General features: G+C 48.3%; 1 protein-coding gene across 1 annotated transcript in view; it reads right to left on the bottom strand.

Annotated features, from left to right (window-relative positions):
• LOC147689710 (deubiquitinase DESI2-like) overlaps positions 1–17,010 on the bottom strand; it is a 304,893-nt gene that overhangs the window by 40,559 nt on the left and 247,324 nt on the right. The window contains exon 3 of the mRNA XM_086937190.1: positions 5,778–5,871. Within this exon, the coding sequence (XP_086793316.1) occupies positions 5,778–5,871 (94 nt within the window). The remainder of the gene's footprint in view (positions 1–5,777; positions 5,872–17,010) is intronic.

Below are 17,010 nucleotides of genomic sequence, written 5' to 3' on the forward strand. Positions count from 1 at the left end.
GTTTCTGATGTGTGAGGTATACAGGCTCGAGTCTGGTATGTGCGGACTCGTGTGATTGAATGCTGCGAAATGATGTATGCGGCGTGTATGTGTCTAGTGTGGAAGTGCCACTTCTAGACATGGCTGTGCGTGTGCTGTAAAGGTGCTGACGTGTGATTGGCTGGAGCTGGCTGGGATGCCAGGCTCCATGAGTCATGATGGGTCTGCCCGGTGGTGAGTGTGAGATTAGCATGCTGATGGCTGGGGAGGAGTGCACCTGGGTCCTGAATAGGGCTGGGCTTTCCCCACACAATGCTGGCTCCACCCCCTGTGGTGCGTCAAATGACCCTAGCCCTGCCAGTGAATAGAGTGAGGGGCTGAGCACATCAAGGGTGCTCCCAGACCAGCTGCGACTGGTTCTTCCCCTCACCCTGAGCACAAACAAAGGATTGACCTGTATACATTTGGGGCTGTGTCCCCACACAAACTGTTCTCTTCCTGATCCTACTTGAGGGGGGCTGCTGCTGCTGGGCACCAGGAGGAACCGCCGCTTGGGATTGCCTTCCTGCTTGCAGGGCCCAGTGAGCTGGACCCTGGGCCCAGCCTTGCCCCCCTGCCTTGCTAAATGCCAAAAAGGACCTTGGGGCTGACTTTTGATCCGGACTTTGGGGGCCTGGACTTTCCCCTAGCGCTTGGGAGCGCTTTATATCGGCCCCTAGCGCTAGAGAGCGCCCTATTTTTCCCTAGCGCTTGAGAGCGCCCTATTTTTCCCTAGCGCCTGGGAGCGCTTGACTTTGCCCCTAAGTGCTTGGTAGTGCTTTTATGCCATGTTTGCGGCTGCCCGCGCCGCATATTCGCCACAGATTGCTGATCCTAACATTGCCGGGTTGTTTTCCACAAGCGAGTGCCTCCTCGCTTTTATTGGTAAATTTCCGGGAGGCTACCCTGGATTGCGTCAAAAAGAAGCTCCCCTCTGCCTCAGCAGCGCGACCCAGGGCCTGGGGGCTCGCCTGCAGGGCCGCACTGCCATTGGCTGTCCCGCCAGCCTACCGTGAGCTAGCCTGGCCGGAGGGTTGCCCGGCAACCAGGACTCTCGCGCGGCCCCTTCGCGAGCGAGGCCGCCATTTTCAAAAGTCGGCCGCATCCTGCCGAGGCTCCATAGCGAAGGGAGAGCCCCGTGGGAAAAGAAAAGAGACGCCGCCGCGAGAGTCCCGAGGAGCGGGAGCTCTCCGTCCCCAGCCGCAGACAGACCCGGTGAGTGTGGCAGCAGAGGAGAAGGGAGGGGCGCCGGGACACATTGTCGGTGTCCGCCCCCCCAGTAGCGCGACCTTGTGCTAGTTGTTATTGTGAAGCCAAGAGGGCTTATGGGGCAGTTCTGATGATTTCGAGCCCATGAGGGCTCCGGGGGCCATTGTCCTTTTGAGTCCCCAGGAGGGGGACTCCAGCAAAGAGGCACCCTATTTGTTTCCAGAGCCCCGCGAGGCTCAGAAGCGCCACATGTGCATTGAGAGCCCAGAAGAGGCTCAAGGCGCCTCAAGTATTCCCGGGTCCCCCGTGAGGGACCCCACCGCCCATTGGGGCTGTATCTTTGTTTTGAGAGCCCTGAGAGGGCTCCGGGGGCCATTGTTGTTTTTGAGTCCCCAGGAGGGGGACTCCAGCAAAGCAGGCGGCATCTTGGTTAGAGAGCCATGAGGCTCTAGGGAGCATCTTGTTCAGAAGCCCACGAGGGCTCGGGGCATTGCTTGTTTTTGAGCCCAGCAAGGCTCCAACGACGGCTGCATTCTTGCAGAGAGCCCAGAGAGGCTCTAGGGGGCATCACTTTGTTCAGAGCCTGCGAGGCTCCAGTGTTGGCCCCATCATTGCCTTCACAGCTGCCCAGCACTTCGTGGGCAGCTGCTACGTGTAGGCCCCTGACTTTGGGACACAGGGCGACCTAGCCCCAACAAGGCCAGTTGGCCTAGGGACTGCCACAGGTGGTGGCTCATGTGAGTTTGGCGCAATTGTTCTTTTGATGCACCTCTGAATGTGTTTTTATGCGTCATGTGCCTTGTTTTTACATTGCTGAATGTAGGTTCTGCATCATGTGTTTTCCTTCCCTACACCTCTGAATGTGTTGTGATGCATCATGTGTAATGTGCTTATACCCCTACAGGTATTGTGATACTTAGGTGGTTGTTTTTCTCCTAGTACAGGTGGTGCTAGGGAGGTCCTGGTTCCCTGCGTGACCTGTTCCTAAGGTGGTTAGGGTTGCGTAGGAGGTACTTACCTGTTACCATTAGTTGCTGGTTGTGTGCTCTATTTTTATATTTTGTGCTACAGTAATCTTATTGTTCTAAGTGCTAATTCTACCCAGTGCTAAGTTCTAAAAGTGCATATTCCTGACAGTGGTCCATGTGGCCCTGTCTTGTACATATCCCCTGTAAATTCTGCCTGTGCCTGTTGGCACATTGTAAAGTGTGTGTTTTTATCTAATGTGTTTTGGTATAATACAAAGGCTATTTTTTTTTTCGTAACCTTTATTGCACAGTATCAGCAAAACAAATACGGGCCCACAACCGTCCGGCCGGCCACGACATCATTTAAGCAATTTAGCAAGCTATACGGTAACTTGGTAGTACATTAATACAATATAACAACAGCATGGGATACAAGGATATCTTCGCGCTACCGAGAAAAAGGAGAAGTTAAGGTTGTTTTTTAAGTTTTTAAAGGTATATTGCAAAATATAAGAACTAAAAAGGATCAGAGACCAAACAATCCACCGAAGACAAGAGAGGGCAACGTCCACCAGAAGAGATCCAACAAGCAAGCATAAGCAGAGTAGCGGCACAGGGATGGTACAACAGGATAAACAATAACAAAATATATTGCATGCCAGACGCTGCCCCCCTCACTCAGAACCACCCTACTGACCCAAGGAAGAAACAGAGAAAGAAAAAGATTTTGAGAAGAGAGAGAAAATAAGGCCCATAGAAACTGAAACGGACAAAATAACCCCCCTCCCCACCCAACACGCATGCAGAGGCTACGGCCTACCCCCCCCTAGCAGTGTGTCTGTCGCCCAAAAAAGAGTACCCGAAATACAGATATCGAAGAAAAGGAGGAAAGAAAGGAATCATATAAGACCGGAGGAGGGCCATACATATGAGCTCCCGACAGTCATCATGCACATTCTCAGCCGCCCATCCCCGGAACCCCGAACCAATGTAAAATAGCATTCAACTCCCCCGTCTATCGTCCGAAGTCCCAGCAGTGCAAGCTACCGCAGTCCAAGAGAGGGGGAGCATCCTCAACCCTGCCCCCTGCGATCCGATGTATCGATGAAGTCCAGCTGTACCGGAGCCATCTTGGATGAGATGGGCGAACAAAAAGACCACAACAAGACAGGACGCCGTCCACCAAAGTCCGTCCATCTCAAAGTCATGTGTGCAACAACAGTACAAAAGAGGGCAACGCAGTGCAGCAATCCTCCACGATCGGTCGGCCAGAGCAGTAGCATAAGCTGCAAGATAGAGTAGCAAATGTCTCCAGTAGACCACAAAGGATTATCCAGACATGGCGTCCGAAGATGAGTCCCCATCCACTGCACAAGCTCACAAACATCTGACCACTGCATCACCATCACAGTCAGCATCTCGGGGGTATCGGGACCACATACCTTTAACGCCTCTGAGCACACCTGGGTAGGCAGTCCACAGAAGTCTGACACAAGGTGTGGCGCAGTGTCCCGCAATCGAGAATATGTTCGGTCAGTCGAGGGCACAACAGAGAAACCGGCATCCAGACGGTTCCCTAGATCCCAGGCGTTGTTGCATATAGCAGTTCGAAAATTACCCAGGGCCCTAAGAATGTCCTCAATCCGCAATGGTGCCTCAGGAGGGAAGAATGCAACAGGTCCCTGCACACGGGGCTCGGAAACTCGTATCAGCCCACGGGACTGGTCATCCACGGCTCCATCAAAGAGCTGATCGCCTCGTCGGTGTTTCATGTAGCACTGCCGGGCCGGGGGCACAGAGGGAGCACAGTCCATTTTTACACTATGCAAGTGCAAATGTAGTGTTAGCAGCGGCCGTATCTCCAGTTGCAGCCCGGGACCGTGAAATACAAGTTTCAAATGCTCGATCTTTAAAATGGCCCCCACCGCATCGCCGAGCGAGACAAGAAAGCAAACAAAGGCATCCACAAGCTGAGGCGATGATACAATGTTGCGATCGCAGCTGTGATATGTCCCCAGCGTAGAGACGAGCAGAGCGGGGCAGAGTAGGACACAACAGCGGAAAAACACAATACAGCCGCTGCTCTCCGTCGGCCGGCTCGGCCCCGTCTATAATGGCCGCTGTTGTTGTGGTTGAGGCCGTCCGACCCCGGGGAACAAAGACCCGGTCAGTGCCAGTCAGCGTCCGGGAGAAGGCGAGAACGCCCCGCCGCTTCCACCTCAGGGAACGCGCAGGGAAACACTCCGTTGGAGTCGGGGTCACCTCTCAGACCCGAAAAAGCGACTTAGAGACAGGATTGCTGGCAGGATAGGTCACGGTACGGGAGGGAAGCGAAAGGATCGGCGGAGCCGAAGGATTAGGCGGCCATCATGGTTGCAGGCTAGGCTCCTCCTCCACAAAGGCTATTTTTATATATAACCTTGTGTGGAGTTTCCTTTGTGGTGGGCCTTGGGTGTTGTTGCTGGGTGCGCGCGCAAACACTTAACCTACATAGCCTCTAAGTTTAGCCTTGCTGCTCGCGCCACGTTACCTAGAGGGTGAGCAGGGTTTATCTTGACGTGTAACTCCCTTGCCCTGACTTAGGAGTGGTGGTCTCTGACTGACTTTAGCACAAGCCCTGGCCAGCCAGGTATCCCATTTCTAACAGCAGTTAACAAACTCCACACAGACACCGCAGTGGCATGTTGGAGACATTTTTTCAGGGCTACTCCTGTGGGTTGCACAATCAGTGATTGGTCCCACTAGTAGCATTTGATTTACAGGCCCTGGGCACACTCAATGCACTTTACTAGGGACTTACCAGTCAATCAAACATGCCAAACAGGGACAACCAATCACCATACCAATGTACACAGGGAGCACTTGCACTTTCACACTGATCAGCAGTGGCAAAGTGCCCAAAGCATCTAAGCCAGCACAAAACGAAATCCATCACAGCATCAAAAATACAGGAGATAGAGGCAAAAAGTCAGGGGAAGTAACGCCAAGAATGCCAAGTCTAACAACACAACTTCGGCTAAATGAACCCTACTCAGGGAATCCGACATGCAGGTGGGCCTAGGCTCCTCTCTCATTAGTTCTTGGAAAGCTTTTTTTTGTTGACCACATAAGGGAGAACCAGACAGATCTATAAATGCAAGTAGATAACTGTAACCCTAGTCAGGTATATAACTGATGGCTCATCAAGCTGGATAAACAATCAATATAAGCATGTTTTCTGTCGAAGCACACAACTTTAGCCCAATCAAAATATTTACTACTGTCAACCAACATGTGAGTGGAGCAAAAGCATTTTCTGTAGTACTTCTGGCTGCTATATTTCAGGTATAACACATAAGGCCTGTTAACAGCACTGCGGTCAAGCCAGACCTAAAAAGGCCCCCTCAGCTTTCTGTGAGGTAAACCTCAGCACTAGGGCAGACATTGATGAGAATAAAGAGCCGCACGCAAGAAACGAGGGGAGTTGTAAAACCAACCTGTTGTTTGTGAATAGGTGAAAGTCACATTGCATATGAATGGATTCATCACTGTATGAGAATGGTAAAATGGCAACAGGATGATGAAAGGCGGAGGGATACTTACTTGAACTTGAATGTCTCCCCGAGCTCAATAGCGCTTCCTGGCGTGATCTCAAAAATGCCACTGAAGGGGTACGGGTGCCCACCATAGGCAAACTCTGCAAAGAGGAGAAAACAGGTCAGTAGGAAGAGGAACAAGTTACAGGTCTACAACAGGATCAGATTAACTAACAGCCCGAGTGGAGTCCTGGCTTTCTGATCAGGACTTGGCTATTGGGAAACATTCACATTTCCATTTGGCTACTTTTGGGGCTGAGTTAGTCTCAAGTTTGGACTTTCCAATCTGTAACTTACCCTGCCCCAGCCTATCAGAGCTACTGGCTTGTTCCTAAATATGTAGCCACCTGAACTAAGAGAACTGATTGCTTAGGTGGTCAATGTCAGTGCTTAATTTGAGCCGGTGGTTTCCGGTGCTTGGCACTGGCACTTAATTGTCATCACCACACATATGACAGCCTGACACATGGTGGCACTGCTCATCTAATTTAGAGATGAGCAGAACAACGATTGTTTATGAATACAATATTCATTTAAAAAGACTAATACCTGCCTCCCTGGCCTTTCCTTTAGCTTTGGGGACCTGTAATAATCTGAACGGTTGCACTTACAGGCAAGATGGATGGTTAGTAGTTGTTTTGGTACCATCATTAACAGCGATGATGGGGTAATGGGTGGTGCAAGCTGCAGTGGCTGCCTGGTCAAGGCCCTGGCACTTATTATTTTACAAATTAAGCACTGGTGGCCAGATAGATGTAGCTCGTGTCTCTTTTTATGCAAGCATTAACACTTTAAACCCCGCCTCTATCTAAATGCACTCCATAAGCCAATTAACATTTCTCTATTTTGCTGTAGTGCACCTCTGGTGACAGCCATGATAAGACCCTTTTCTCCACTACATGTCTACATCAGGCAATCATAGTTGCAGGTGTTTAGAATCCAAGTGGTACAAATGTAAACAATGGAATGGCAAAGACAAACCAAAAATCCAGCTACACAAAAAAACACATTGGAGTTTACAAATTGGAGTTCTCTTTCGCTCTCGCAAAGGTACAAGCTTTTGTGAATACGGAATGTTGGCTTCCAGGACTAAACCTTCGAGAGAGAAAGTTGAAGCTTTCAATAAGCTTTTATCCAACACTTAGTAGAAATACTATCATTTATACCTAACCCAACTGATGAAAAGTTATCATGTAAGTCAAGGAAAAGATTACTTACCAGTAACCTTCATTACTCTGATTCTTCCTTCCTTGTCCCATCACTTACTTGATGAGTAAATGTGCCTATTCACGGATACTGCTCACCAATACTGCTCCGGCTTTCATCTCTTGTCGTCTTGATCGATACATTCCACCTCGAGTCCTTCGCTCTTCGAGCTCTAATCTCTTATCGTCATGTCCGTTTAAACGGAAAAGACTGGGTGGACTGAGATTTTCTTTTCAAGCTCCCCTCTTTTGGAATTCTTTTCCCCCTGACTACCGTTTTATTCCCTCTTACCTCAACTTTAGAAAGGCTCTGAAAACTTGGTTATTTTCTCAAGCCTTTGACTAGTTGTCTTTAGCTCCATTCCCTTCTATTCCAACTTTAGAAAGGCTCTGAGAATTTGGTTATTTTCCCGGAGTCCTCTATTAGTTGGTTTTCTGTTTAGGTTACCAATCAGCAGTTTCCTTTCTGTCATCCAAAGCGCCAAGAAGCCGTTGGTGTACGTGCGCTTAATACATTTCTTTTTTCATTTCATTTCATTTAATTTCATTTCACTTCCCAAAGCTGTTTTCTGTTTCTATCTAAGATTTGGAGTAATGAAGATTACCGGTAAGTAATTCGAGCATTACCTCCTCATCTCCTTCCTCATCCCATTCCTTACTTAATGAGGAATATATCAGCTAAAGGAATACACCAAGAAAAGCTAACTGCTCCTGATGCACTTAATTTACATACCAGTGTCGGGTGCAACCAGTGAACCTAATGAAGACCATTGCTCAGGAGGAATGAGGCTCTAGTGTTTTCAGGGGTAAACATCGTTTACCACGATGTTTTAACAACGCAGTACCTTTAGCACGCATCCCTTACAACGCAAGTCGTTACCACGACTTGCGCTGGAGGGCGCTAAAGGATTACAAATAGTATATTTACTATCCCAACACCTTCCCTAGGGTCCACGGGGACTGGTGTTAGAATAGTAAATTATACTATTCGAAATCCGCACCCCCAACGCAAGTCGTGTTAACGACTTGCGTTGTAAGGGATGCGTGGTAAAGGGATGCGTTGTGACTGTATGCGTTGTACCGTCATACATCCGTTTTCAGGATCTCCTTCCCACAATCCTGGAGGAATCAGGATATAAGTGATCAAGATTATCATGCCATAGTTGAGGATAGTTCATTCTTTATCCCTTTTCTTGTTCCTTGTGTTTTTTAAACAGGGAAAAAAATGCCTGTGAAAAAAGTAATTGAGACCCTATACATTGCCACTGTCTTAAAGTAGATGTAAATAGCCCATACAGCAACCAAGAAAAGAATCAATACGTTGTCACTGGATTTAAGTGAAGGAAAGAAAGGGAGATTAGTCTTCTAACACCTATGGGAACTTCCTTTAAGAAGAATGTAAGGAGCAAGAGGCTGATCTACCAAGACTGTTAGGTAAGGATGCAGTGGTGGCTGATAGCGAACGGTGATGGGGAGCAAGGTGAGGTGGAGGGTTAGAAAAAATAAAAAATAAAACTTACCTGCTGGTCGCCAGTCGCCAGCCAACACCTCAACTCCAACACAGGAACCAGGAAGCACACAATCTCCCAGACTCCCCTAGCCAATCACAACACTGTGTTACAGCAACATTGCTCCATTGCTGTATAATACAGCCAGTGGAGAACATGCAAAGTGCGCATGACGGTTTGGCTGGACCAAGACGGCCAGCCAAACCATCACATGCACTTAAGGTGCATCAAACATGCCTCCTCCCTCTGGGTCATGGGAGCCCAGCCCCGCCCTCCCTAACCTAACCCCACTACAACTGCAAGTGGCATTTCTAAAAATAAAATTATAGTAACATTCTGTTATTATCATTTTATGTTTCCTCTGCACTGCTCTTAAAGCAGCGCGGCACCGCTCCTCTGCTAGCCACTGTTGTAAGAAATGAGAGAAATCTCTCCATTGGCTCTTCTTCCCCCAATCTTCAGTGCTGCATGCCTTACGAACAGAGTTACAGTGGACTGTACCACAGGGCTGGCTGACCATGGGGGTGTGGCTGTTTTTTGCCAGCAGAGCTGATCCATGCTTTCTCTTCTCAGATATGTTACTCTGCTTTAAACTCTTTAGTCTTTTGGAGTACGCCTTGTTTCTTTTGAATACCGTTGAAAGAACAGGGGGTGGTGCTTCCGGTTTCGGCGTTGCTGTGGCGGCCGCATGAAAGAGCAGGGGGGTTTGGAGACCCCCTACCCCTCTTGCTAGGCCACTGGTACACAAACAAAATGCCATCACTCACAGTGAAGAGAGACAATGTCTGAAGTGGGCTGTTCCATTGCCCCCCCCCCCCCATGCTGTGGTGGGCGGGAGCAAAAAGTGAATGACATTTCAACAAACCACTTGATGATGGGGGCTCCTATATATGCAGGTGAATATTTGTTAATGGTTTATTGTAAAAACATGGGTCTGGTGAGATAGGTAAAGCTGTCACTAGGCCAGACCTAAGCATATGCCCAAATATTCTTGCAGTACAAATCTACCTCTACAGGTCTGCTTTCAGAAAACAGTGATAAAAAGATTTGGCACCGATCACTGCCTTACTACCCACAAATGCATGAAATACCTCCATTCAAAAATGTTCTGTAATCCGCCCACTGTGTCTTAGTAAAATATAATATGCCAGTTTGGGGCAATTTTCCCTTCAGGAATGTTAAACTCTTTCCCATATTACTTTTTTATTCTAGCATATTTTTCAACTGTGCACGTCTGACAGAACTGGAGAAATGTTAAATGCTATTTTTGGATTTCTAGCGCGGGTGGGTGTGATCTTAAACTGATCTGCAGTTCTCTTTTACCCTGGTAATTTAATTTCTATCTGTAATGGAAGTTCTTGTCACAGGTTTGAATCCTGGAAAGGCTGACTAGCCCTTTTATCCTTCTGAGGTAGGATAACTGAACGACATTAAGGGGCCGATCAGGATCGCGGACGGACTTGCGTCCGTCCGCGACCCCAGAGCAGGAGGGAACCTCCGCATGGCATGCGGAGTTCCCTCCTGTGCAATTAGGATGTGACCGCCACCCTGGCGGTCACATCCTCTATTTTTAACATTGCGGCGGGTGCAGCTTCAAGCTGCACCCGCGGCAATGTTAAAAATGCACGCATTGCTCTTGCATGCAGAAAGAGGCAGGCACCGTGCGGTGCCTGCCGCTTTCTGCATGCAAATGCAGGGGGGTACCATAGGTACCCCCCATGTGCACCCCCCACCCCCCCTTCACCTAGGGGGCCCGCAACGGGCCCCCGCAGTGAAGTTCCGTATGCTTTTCCACGGCGGGAAACGCGCCGCGGAAAAGCATAATTCACTGCCCATCCTAATATGGTGGACGGTGTCTGAGAGACACCGTCACCATATTAGAGCTTTTCCGCCGCGGTTGTAAGCCAACCGCGGCGGAAAAGCTGCGGACGGAAACCAGGACCCACCAGCCATCCTAATGTGGCGGTGGGTCCTTGGTCAGTCCGCTGCGGTTTTTCCGCATCCTCGGGGCCGGCGGTGGCTTCCGCCGGCCCCGAGGATGCGGAAAAACCGCAATCCTGATCGGCCCCTAAATTAGGTAATAATAACAGCATTATTTTGAGGGCTTAAAAATTTGTAGTGCTTGGAAATGTAGAAACGTGCATTTTGACGAACTATAAAAAGGTATTACTACTTACTATTATGCTCGCAAATGTGCTGATTCAACTTATTTTAACACCCATGTTTCTCATCGAACATTTTAACAATTACATGTATACAGGACTGAGAGTAACAGCAACATGTTTATTAGATGCCACCATGCATTGCATAGACTGTGAATGAAATGTGTATCATGCTGAAGATGTAAGATATGTGCCTTTATTTGCTGGAGTGGCTCCTGTTGGGGAAAAGAGGCGGGCGAGGAAAAGTGTCAGGTAAGGAGGGAATGGGAGACCACAGAGACAAATGGTAAAACAATTAAAAAGAACTTACCTGCGCCCTCCATGATAGTGTCACGCTCTTCTGCTGACCTCTCCTTTCCACTGCCAGGCAGGCACAGGCTCCCAGACTGCCCTGTGGCCAATCCTGAAGCTCCTTTCATGCATGAGAGCAGCTTCAGGATTGGCCTCAGCGCTGATGATTTGCGCTCCAGGTAAGACCGGGAGCCTGTGGCTGCTCTCTCCAACTCCAGCAATGCTGCTGAGGTTGGAGATAGTGTCACTGCACATGTGGATTTGGCCGGCCTGAAACAGCTGGCAAAACCCACATGTGCAGTGAAGGCAGTGCCCAGCACTCCCCACCCAGCCTGTCACTACCCTGTCCCTGCCCCAAGCCTCGGCACAAGGAAAAATAAAATGGGTTATAAACCCTTTTTATTATCGTTTTTTATCCCCACACTTTTAAAAGTGCAACGCTCCTTTGCCAAAGAGGAGGAACCGCCGCAGTTCATTTGAGCAGTTTTCTATAGTTCCCACATATGGAACCTTGCACCCAAGATTAGTGACTGTAACAACACTCCGCTGGCAATGATCCATGGTATCAAGTACGACAAATCCTGGTAGGATTACTATTTTGGGCCTGATTCTGATGCGGGTTGGAAAGCTTCCCGAACGAAACGGTTCGGAAATGGTTTCCGACCCACTCGGATCGGGAGATTCCGACCGACAGAGTACGATACATCCGGATGCTTCCAGATACGATATGGTTGGACTCCCATTGACTTCAATGGGAGCATATGTTCCTAACCGCATCCTGATCCAATTTGGAAGGAGCAAATGCCATTAGGACGCCTTCCTAACCGCATCAGAATCAGGCCCTTAGTCTGGACTTATATAGGCGCAGGAAACAGGGGAGCTAAAGCTAAAGGTGAATGACCGATAAAGATGCTTTTAAATTTTGTGTTCGTCTTGTCACAGAGGTCAAATGCCAAGATAGATCTTCTGGCAAAATGCTGCCTAATCTTTTAATATGAGGATTGGAATTTATTTTTCTTTCTCTGACTACAAAGAGAGATGACTTTGTATAGCGACAATCTTGCTTGGGACAGGGAGTGTCAAAGAAAAGGCTGTAGGATGTAAAAAAAATTCTAACACATATAAAAACGAAATACCTGTAAACGAACAAAACAAATATTTGAAACTATATCAGTAATTTGCACAAATGAGCATTGTCTTTTCTAATTCTGAAGTGTGATGGAAATGAAGATTTTAATATAGCCAAAAATCAAGACACTTTATCTGGTGATTCACAAATGATAAATATTGACTGAAACCCGATTTCTACACGGAATCTTGTGTGTGCTGCATGGTGTTATCTGTAAAAGTGCAAGTCTGTGCAAATGATGTGGCTATTTCAATTGAAAACGTGCAATCTGTAAATGACAGCGGGCTACCACACCATGCTTTAGTAACGTATTTGCAATCCTGTGCTCTTCAATGCACCACCAGATACATACCACATCCTCCCGTTCTTCTGCTGAATAGGCATTGTCTTATTTTCTATTTTTGTTCTTTGTGTGATGCTTACCTTTTCACAATCCCTGACCCAGTGATACAGGCGCGTCACGCCCATTGGACTCATAGGGCTTCAGCCTCCCCCAAGCAGATCCACCCCCCCTCGTGTGTGGCAGCCTGGGATGAGTCACAGGTCTTTAACACCTTCGATAATTGTGACGGAGCCATTCTGTCATCAGTCACGGTTGAGCTGTGCTGATGACGGAAATGGTTCCGTCACGACCACACCCAGTTATGGAATGTCCAGCACCAGGGGAAATCGGGGCAGCACGCAAGGTGTTGAAAGACCATTTGCATGTTAATGAGGCTTTGTTTTTGTTTTACCCCTTCTAAGAGCCCCTGCAGCTCCACTCTGTCTATTGCTTAAGATTCAGCACCCCCCGCCCATCCCCCTCCCCCAAAATTTGGCTCTAGTTGCGCCTCTGCAATGATATAACATTGATGGCAGCACCCCTACTTTGAACATTGTTGCAGCACCACTGCGGCTTGACCGCTTTTTGGGGAAGTTAGTTTGAGATGAGAGTGATTTAAGAGTGGTCCAAAGGCTCGGAAGCTGTTATGTTGTAAATATATTCTGCTACTTTCTGTATTTCTCCTCTTTATGATACTTGTTCTCTATGTGCAACATGTGCAACAGAATTAGTATGGTGGCACTGTGACTCCATGTTCTGCTGTTGGCAGTTTGCAGACTGGTCAGCAGGCATTGGGTCCATACTCTACTGTGCTCCCTATTAAACCATCTGTCTAAGCCTACAAGATGTGGAGCCGACTTACTACATTATGCTAAGGCTATGCCCTAATGTCTTTGTTGTTTGAGTTAGTTCTCGAAAGTAGTCCACAGTTTCACATAATGGGATCTAATAGGAGGCAACTTCTGAAAATAAACTAAGCAGCGTTGGTCTACTGGCTAATCTGACAGCTCCCTAGAGGGCTTGACCTCAGCTGAGAATTTCTCCAGGGCCCCCAGCTTGTGTTTTTCTCATCCATCAGTTAAGGGAGTGGGTCTCACAGCCAGGAACAAACTTTTGGGTGATATGTAACATTCATTCTTATCATTATTTCTTATCATTTATTTTACGCTGGAGTGGACTCACTACATTGCCTATAGGAGCCACAAACTGGAGCCCTACAAGAATCAGTCATCACAGTGTACAGCTGGCTCTTTACTTTAACCCATCCAACGCTGGTGAGGTAACCGCTCCGTCACGGCCCTCGGGTGGGCTGTGCTGGTGACGGAACGGGTCTGTCATGGCCCGCTCGCCGCGCTTGTGCGACGCTGATTTTGTGCCTGCGTGGCGCGTTCTATTGAGCGGGCGGGGCGTGACAGAACCGTTCTGTCACAAGCACAGCTCACCCAAGGGGCGTGACGGAGCGGTTCCGTCACCAGCGTCGGGGCGCCGCGCGGCCCCCCCCCGCCCCTTAGCACTGTGGCGGAATTGCCGCTGCAGAAAAAGGGTTAAAGGGGTCATGCGGTGAATTATGTCACAATACATCTCGAAACCCAAGCTGACATCATCAAACAAAGCAACATTGAAAAATACCTATTGATGCTAACTGTTAAAAATGTAGGACTGGGTAAAGAAATAGTTTTTTCTCTACACTGGCTGGCATCTTTAATACAATTTTAGTAAGCGAAGGTTAGACGGGTTTCCATGAACAGTTTCAATTTTATTCCATTTTTAGGGTAAGTGAAAAGAGAAGACTATTTTTCTCACTAAACAGGAGGGCTGATTTACGAGCCCCTTGTGTACCGTTGCATCGCTTTTTCCCATATTAAAATTGATGCCCCGCAGTGCGAGGGGCTTGTAAATAAGCTCCTGGGTATTTTTTTAACCGGTTCACATTGTGAGCTGGTCAATATGTCATGAATATTTCTTTGTTTTGAACACGAGAAGTTTGTACAATAATTTGTGAGTCATAAATCATGGACCCTTGTTTCAAACATGTGTTTTAAAGGGAGTTAGAAGTAGCCCTGGATAAGAGTCCCCTAATGCCACATACATTCACTAGTATCATTCATAAAAACTCGCCACGTGGCTCTGAGGATTTCAAAGATGTTTCAGGCATCTCCAGAACTGATGCTCAGTTCACTTTGTGAATGTGGCCTCAAATCTCTTTTAATAAATTTTAAGTGTCTCCAGATTTGTGTGTGTTTGGGGGGTGGGTGGGGGTGAATTAATCCCTCTGTGCTGAGGAGACTGGGTGGAGCATTCAAGAATGGGGAGGAGCCATTCCATTTGCTCACCCAAACTATAAATGCACTCCCTGGGGACAGCAGTCTTTGTATTTTTCGTAGTAAGGGGCCGATTAGGATTGCGGTTTTCCCGCATCCTCCGGGCCGGCGGAAGTGTCCACCGGCCCGGAGGATGCAGAAAAACCGCTGCGGAGCCTTCAAAGACCCCCAGCCAGATTAGGATGGCTGGGGGGTCAGGAAGACCGTCCGCCACTTTTCCGCCGCGGTCACCTTACGACCGCGGCGGAAAAGCTCTAATATGGAGGCGGTGTCTAACAGACACCGCCAGCCGTATTAGGATGGGGTAGAACAAATGCCTTTCCGCGGTGGCTTCTCCGCCATGGAAAGGCAGACGGTGTTTTTGGGGGGCCCTTTGCGGGCCCCCAGGGTGAGGGGGGGTGGGGGGTGCACATGGGGGGTCCCCCCCTGCATTTGAATGCACAAAGCGGCAGGCACCGCGCGGTGCCTGCCGCTTTGTGCATGCAAATGCGAAGCACGCATATTAAACCTTGCGGAGGGTGTTGCTTCAAGCAGCACCCGCCGCAATGTTAAATATTGAGGATGTGACCGCCAGGGTGGCGGTCACATCCTAATTGCACTGGAGGGAATGCCGCAGCCCCTGCGGACGTTCCCTCCACCTCATGGGTCGCGGACAGACGCAGGTCCGTCCGCGATCCTAATCGGCCCCATAGTTCGGAGGACATGAACTTGTCTACTGAAGGTTTCATATCTGACTGGGCTGTATCTTGAAGTGATAATCCACATTGTCAGTTTTAGTAACCTAGCGCCAAGAAACCTTTTGGGGTCCGTGCGCTCAACAAATTCCCTAAACATAAACATATTTTTAGTAGTTCCCTGATCCTAACATCCCTCCAGATGTTCTGGCTTAAACAACATATCACTGTCGAACCTTTTGTTTTGTATTTTCTCTCTTTTTCACTGCGTATTTGTTCACTGCACTTTTTTTCCGTTTCTGTAACATTGTATAATCTATAATTGCTTATAGGGATGTTCGAGCATCAGCACTTTGGCAGGAATACATCAAGTGTAGTGAACAGGAATGGCTCTGGGGCCTCCCCCTGCTGGAGACGATGGTGGGCAGCAGAAGAGCCCGGCCTTTGAGGAGCATGATCAAAATAAAACCACCTACACACAGGCAAAGGCATGTGGGTGCCGCAGGGACAGCCTTGGGGACAGAAGCCGTGCAGTGTAACAGGGCTGCGCGTATGGGGGATGCATAAATAGCTTACAGTCACTAGTTAAATGGGCCTGTGCCTGCTATGACGGGGGTGGCCTCTCCAGTGAGTTTTCATTCTTAAAAATACATCACCATCTGCTCTTTTACAGGTTATTAATAATTTGTGAATGACTAATGTGTGTAAACTGTGGGAATTTCACATCTTTCTGCAGACTTTGCCTCATTCAGAGTCTGAGGGGCTGCTCAGCGTATAAGATCTCCGCTTGACTGCAGGAACGTCAACTCAGCAAAAGGCAGGGGGTAGCAGAAGTGACGTCACATGCCATTTGACCTTTATGTTCACTCACACACATGCTTACGCATACATACACAATCTCACATACACACACTCCCTCTGACGAAAACACAAGCTCGCCTGCACGCATGCACACAACATACATTTAAAAACATTTGTTGCTTAACTCATTTGCCAGGAAGGGTCATATTACAGCCACTTGTACTCCATTTTTATTACACCAATAGTGAATGTCATTATTATTTGATGCACCCACTTGGCAGAGAATTGTGTTCTACCAAAGCAGACTCTCAAAGAAGGGCCCTGGGCAATGTTCCATCTAGAACTGCCACATCTCCCTTGGCAACTCCAGGTGGGGAAAACAAATGACATTTCCCTCACCCTGCTTAGGACGTGAACCATCACTGTGACCGGGCAGCTCTCTGGCAGACAGAACTTCAAGCCAATGGTTTGCAATGGTGGAGTGACCTGAGGCTTCACCGTTGGAAACCCAGGGAGAGTAGATGATTTTATTGTCCACTTGGAATACAAGCTCACATCACTCCAAGGGGAAGAGTTGCAAACCACAAACGCATCTCACATCTTTATGAATGAAAGTCCCACTTGTCATACCCATGAAATTCCTACATACGAGCCAGAACGACAAGGGGGCCCTGGACAGAAACATCCAGCAGTTCTTTTACTAATTTATCGAAACCATTCTCCGTATAAGGGCTACGCTGACAGGCATGTGCATGTATCAGGGGTCCAGATGTAGCACATGTTGCCTTCTCCTCATCTCACACCTCCCTTTATTTGCTTCTCATGAT

Source organism: Lissotriton vulgaris, chromosome 9 (genome assembly GCF_964263255.1).
Source record: "Lissotriton vulgaris chromosome 9, aLisVul1.2, whole genome shotgun sequence".
In the NCBI taxonomy this organism is placed as follows: Eukaryota; Metazoa; Chordata; class Amphibia; order Caudata; family Salamandridae; genus Lissotriton; species Lissotriton vulgaris.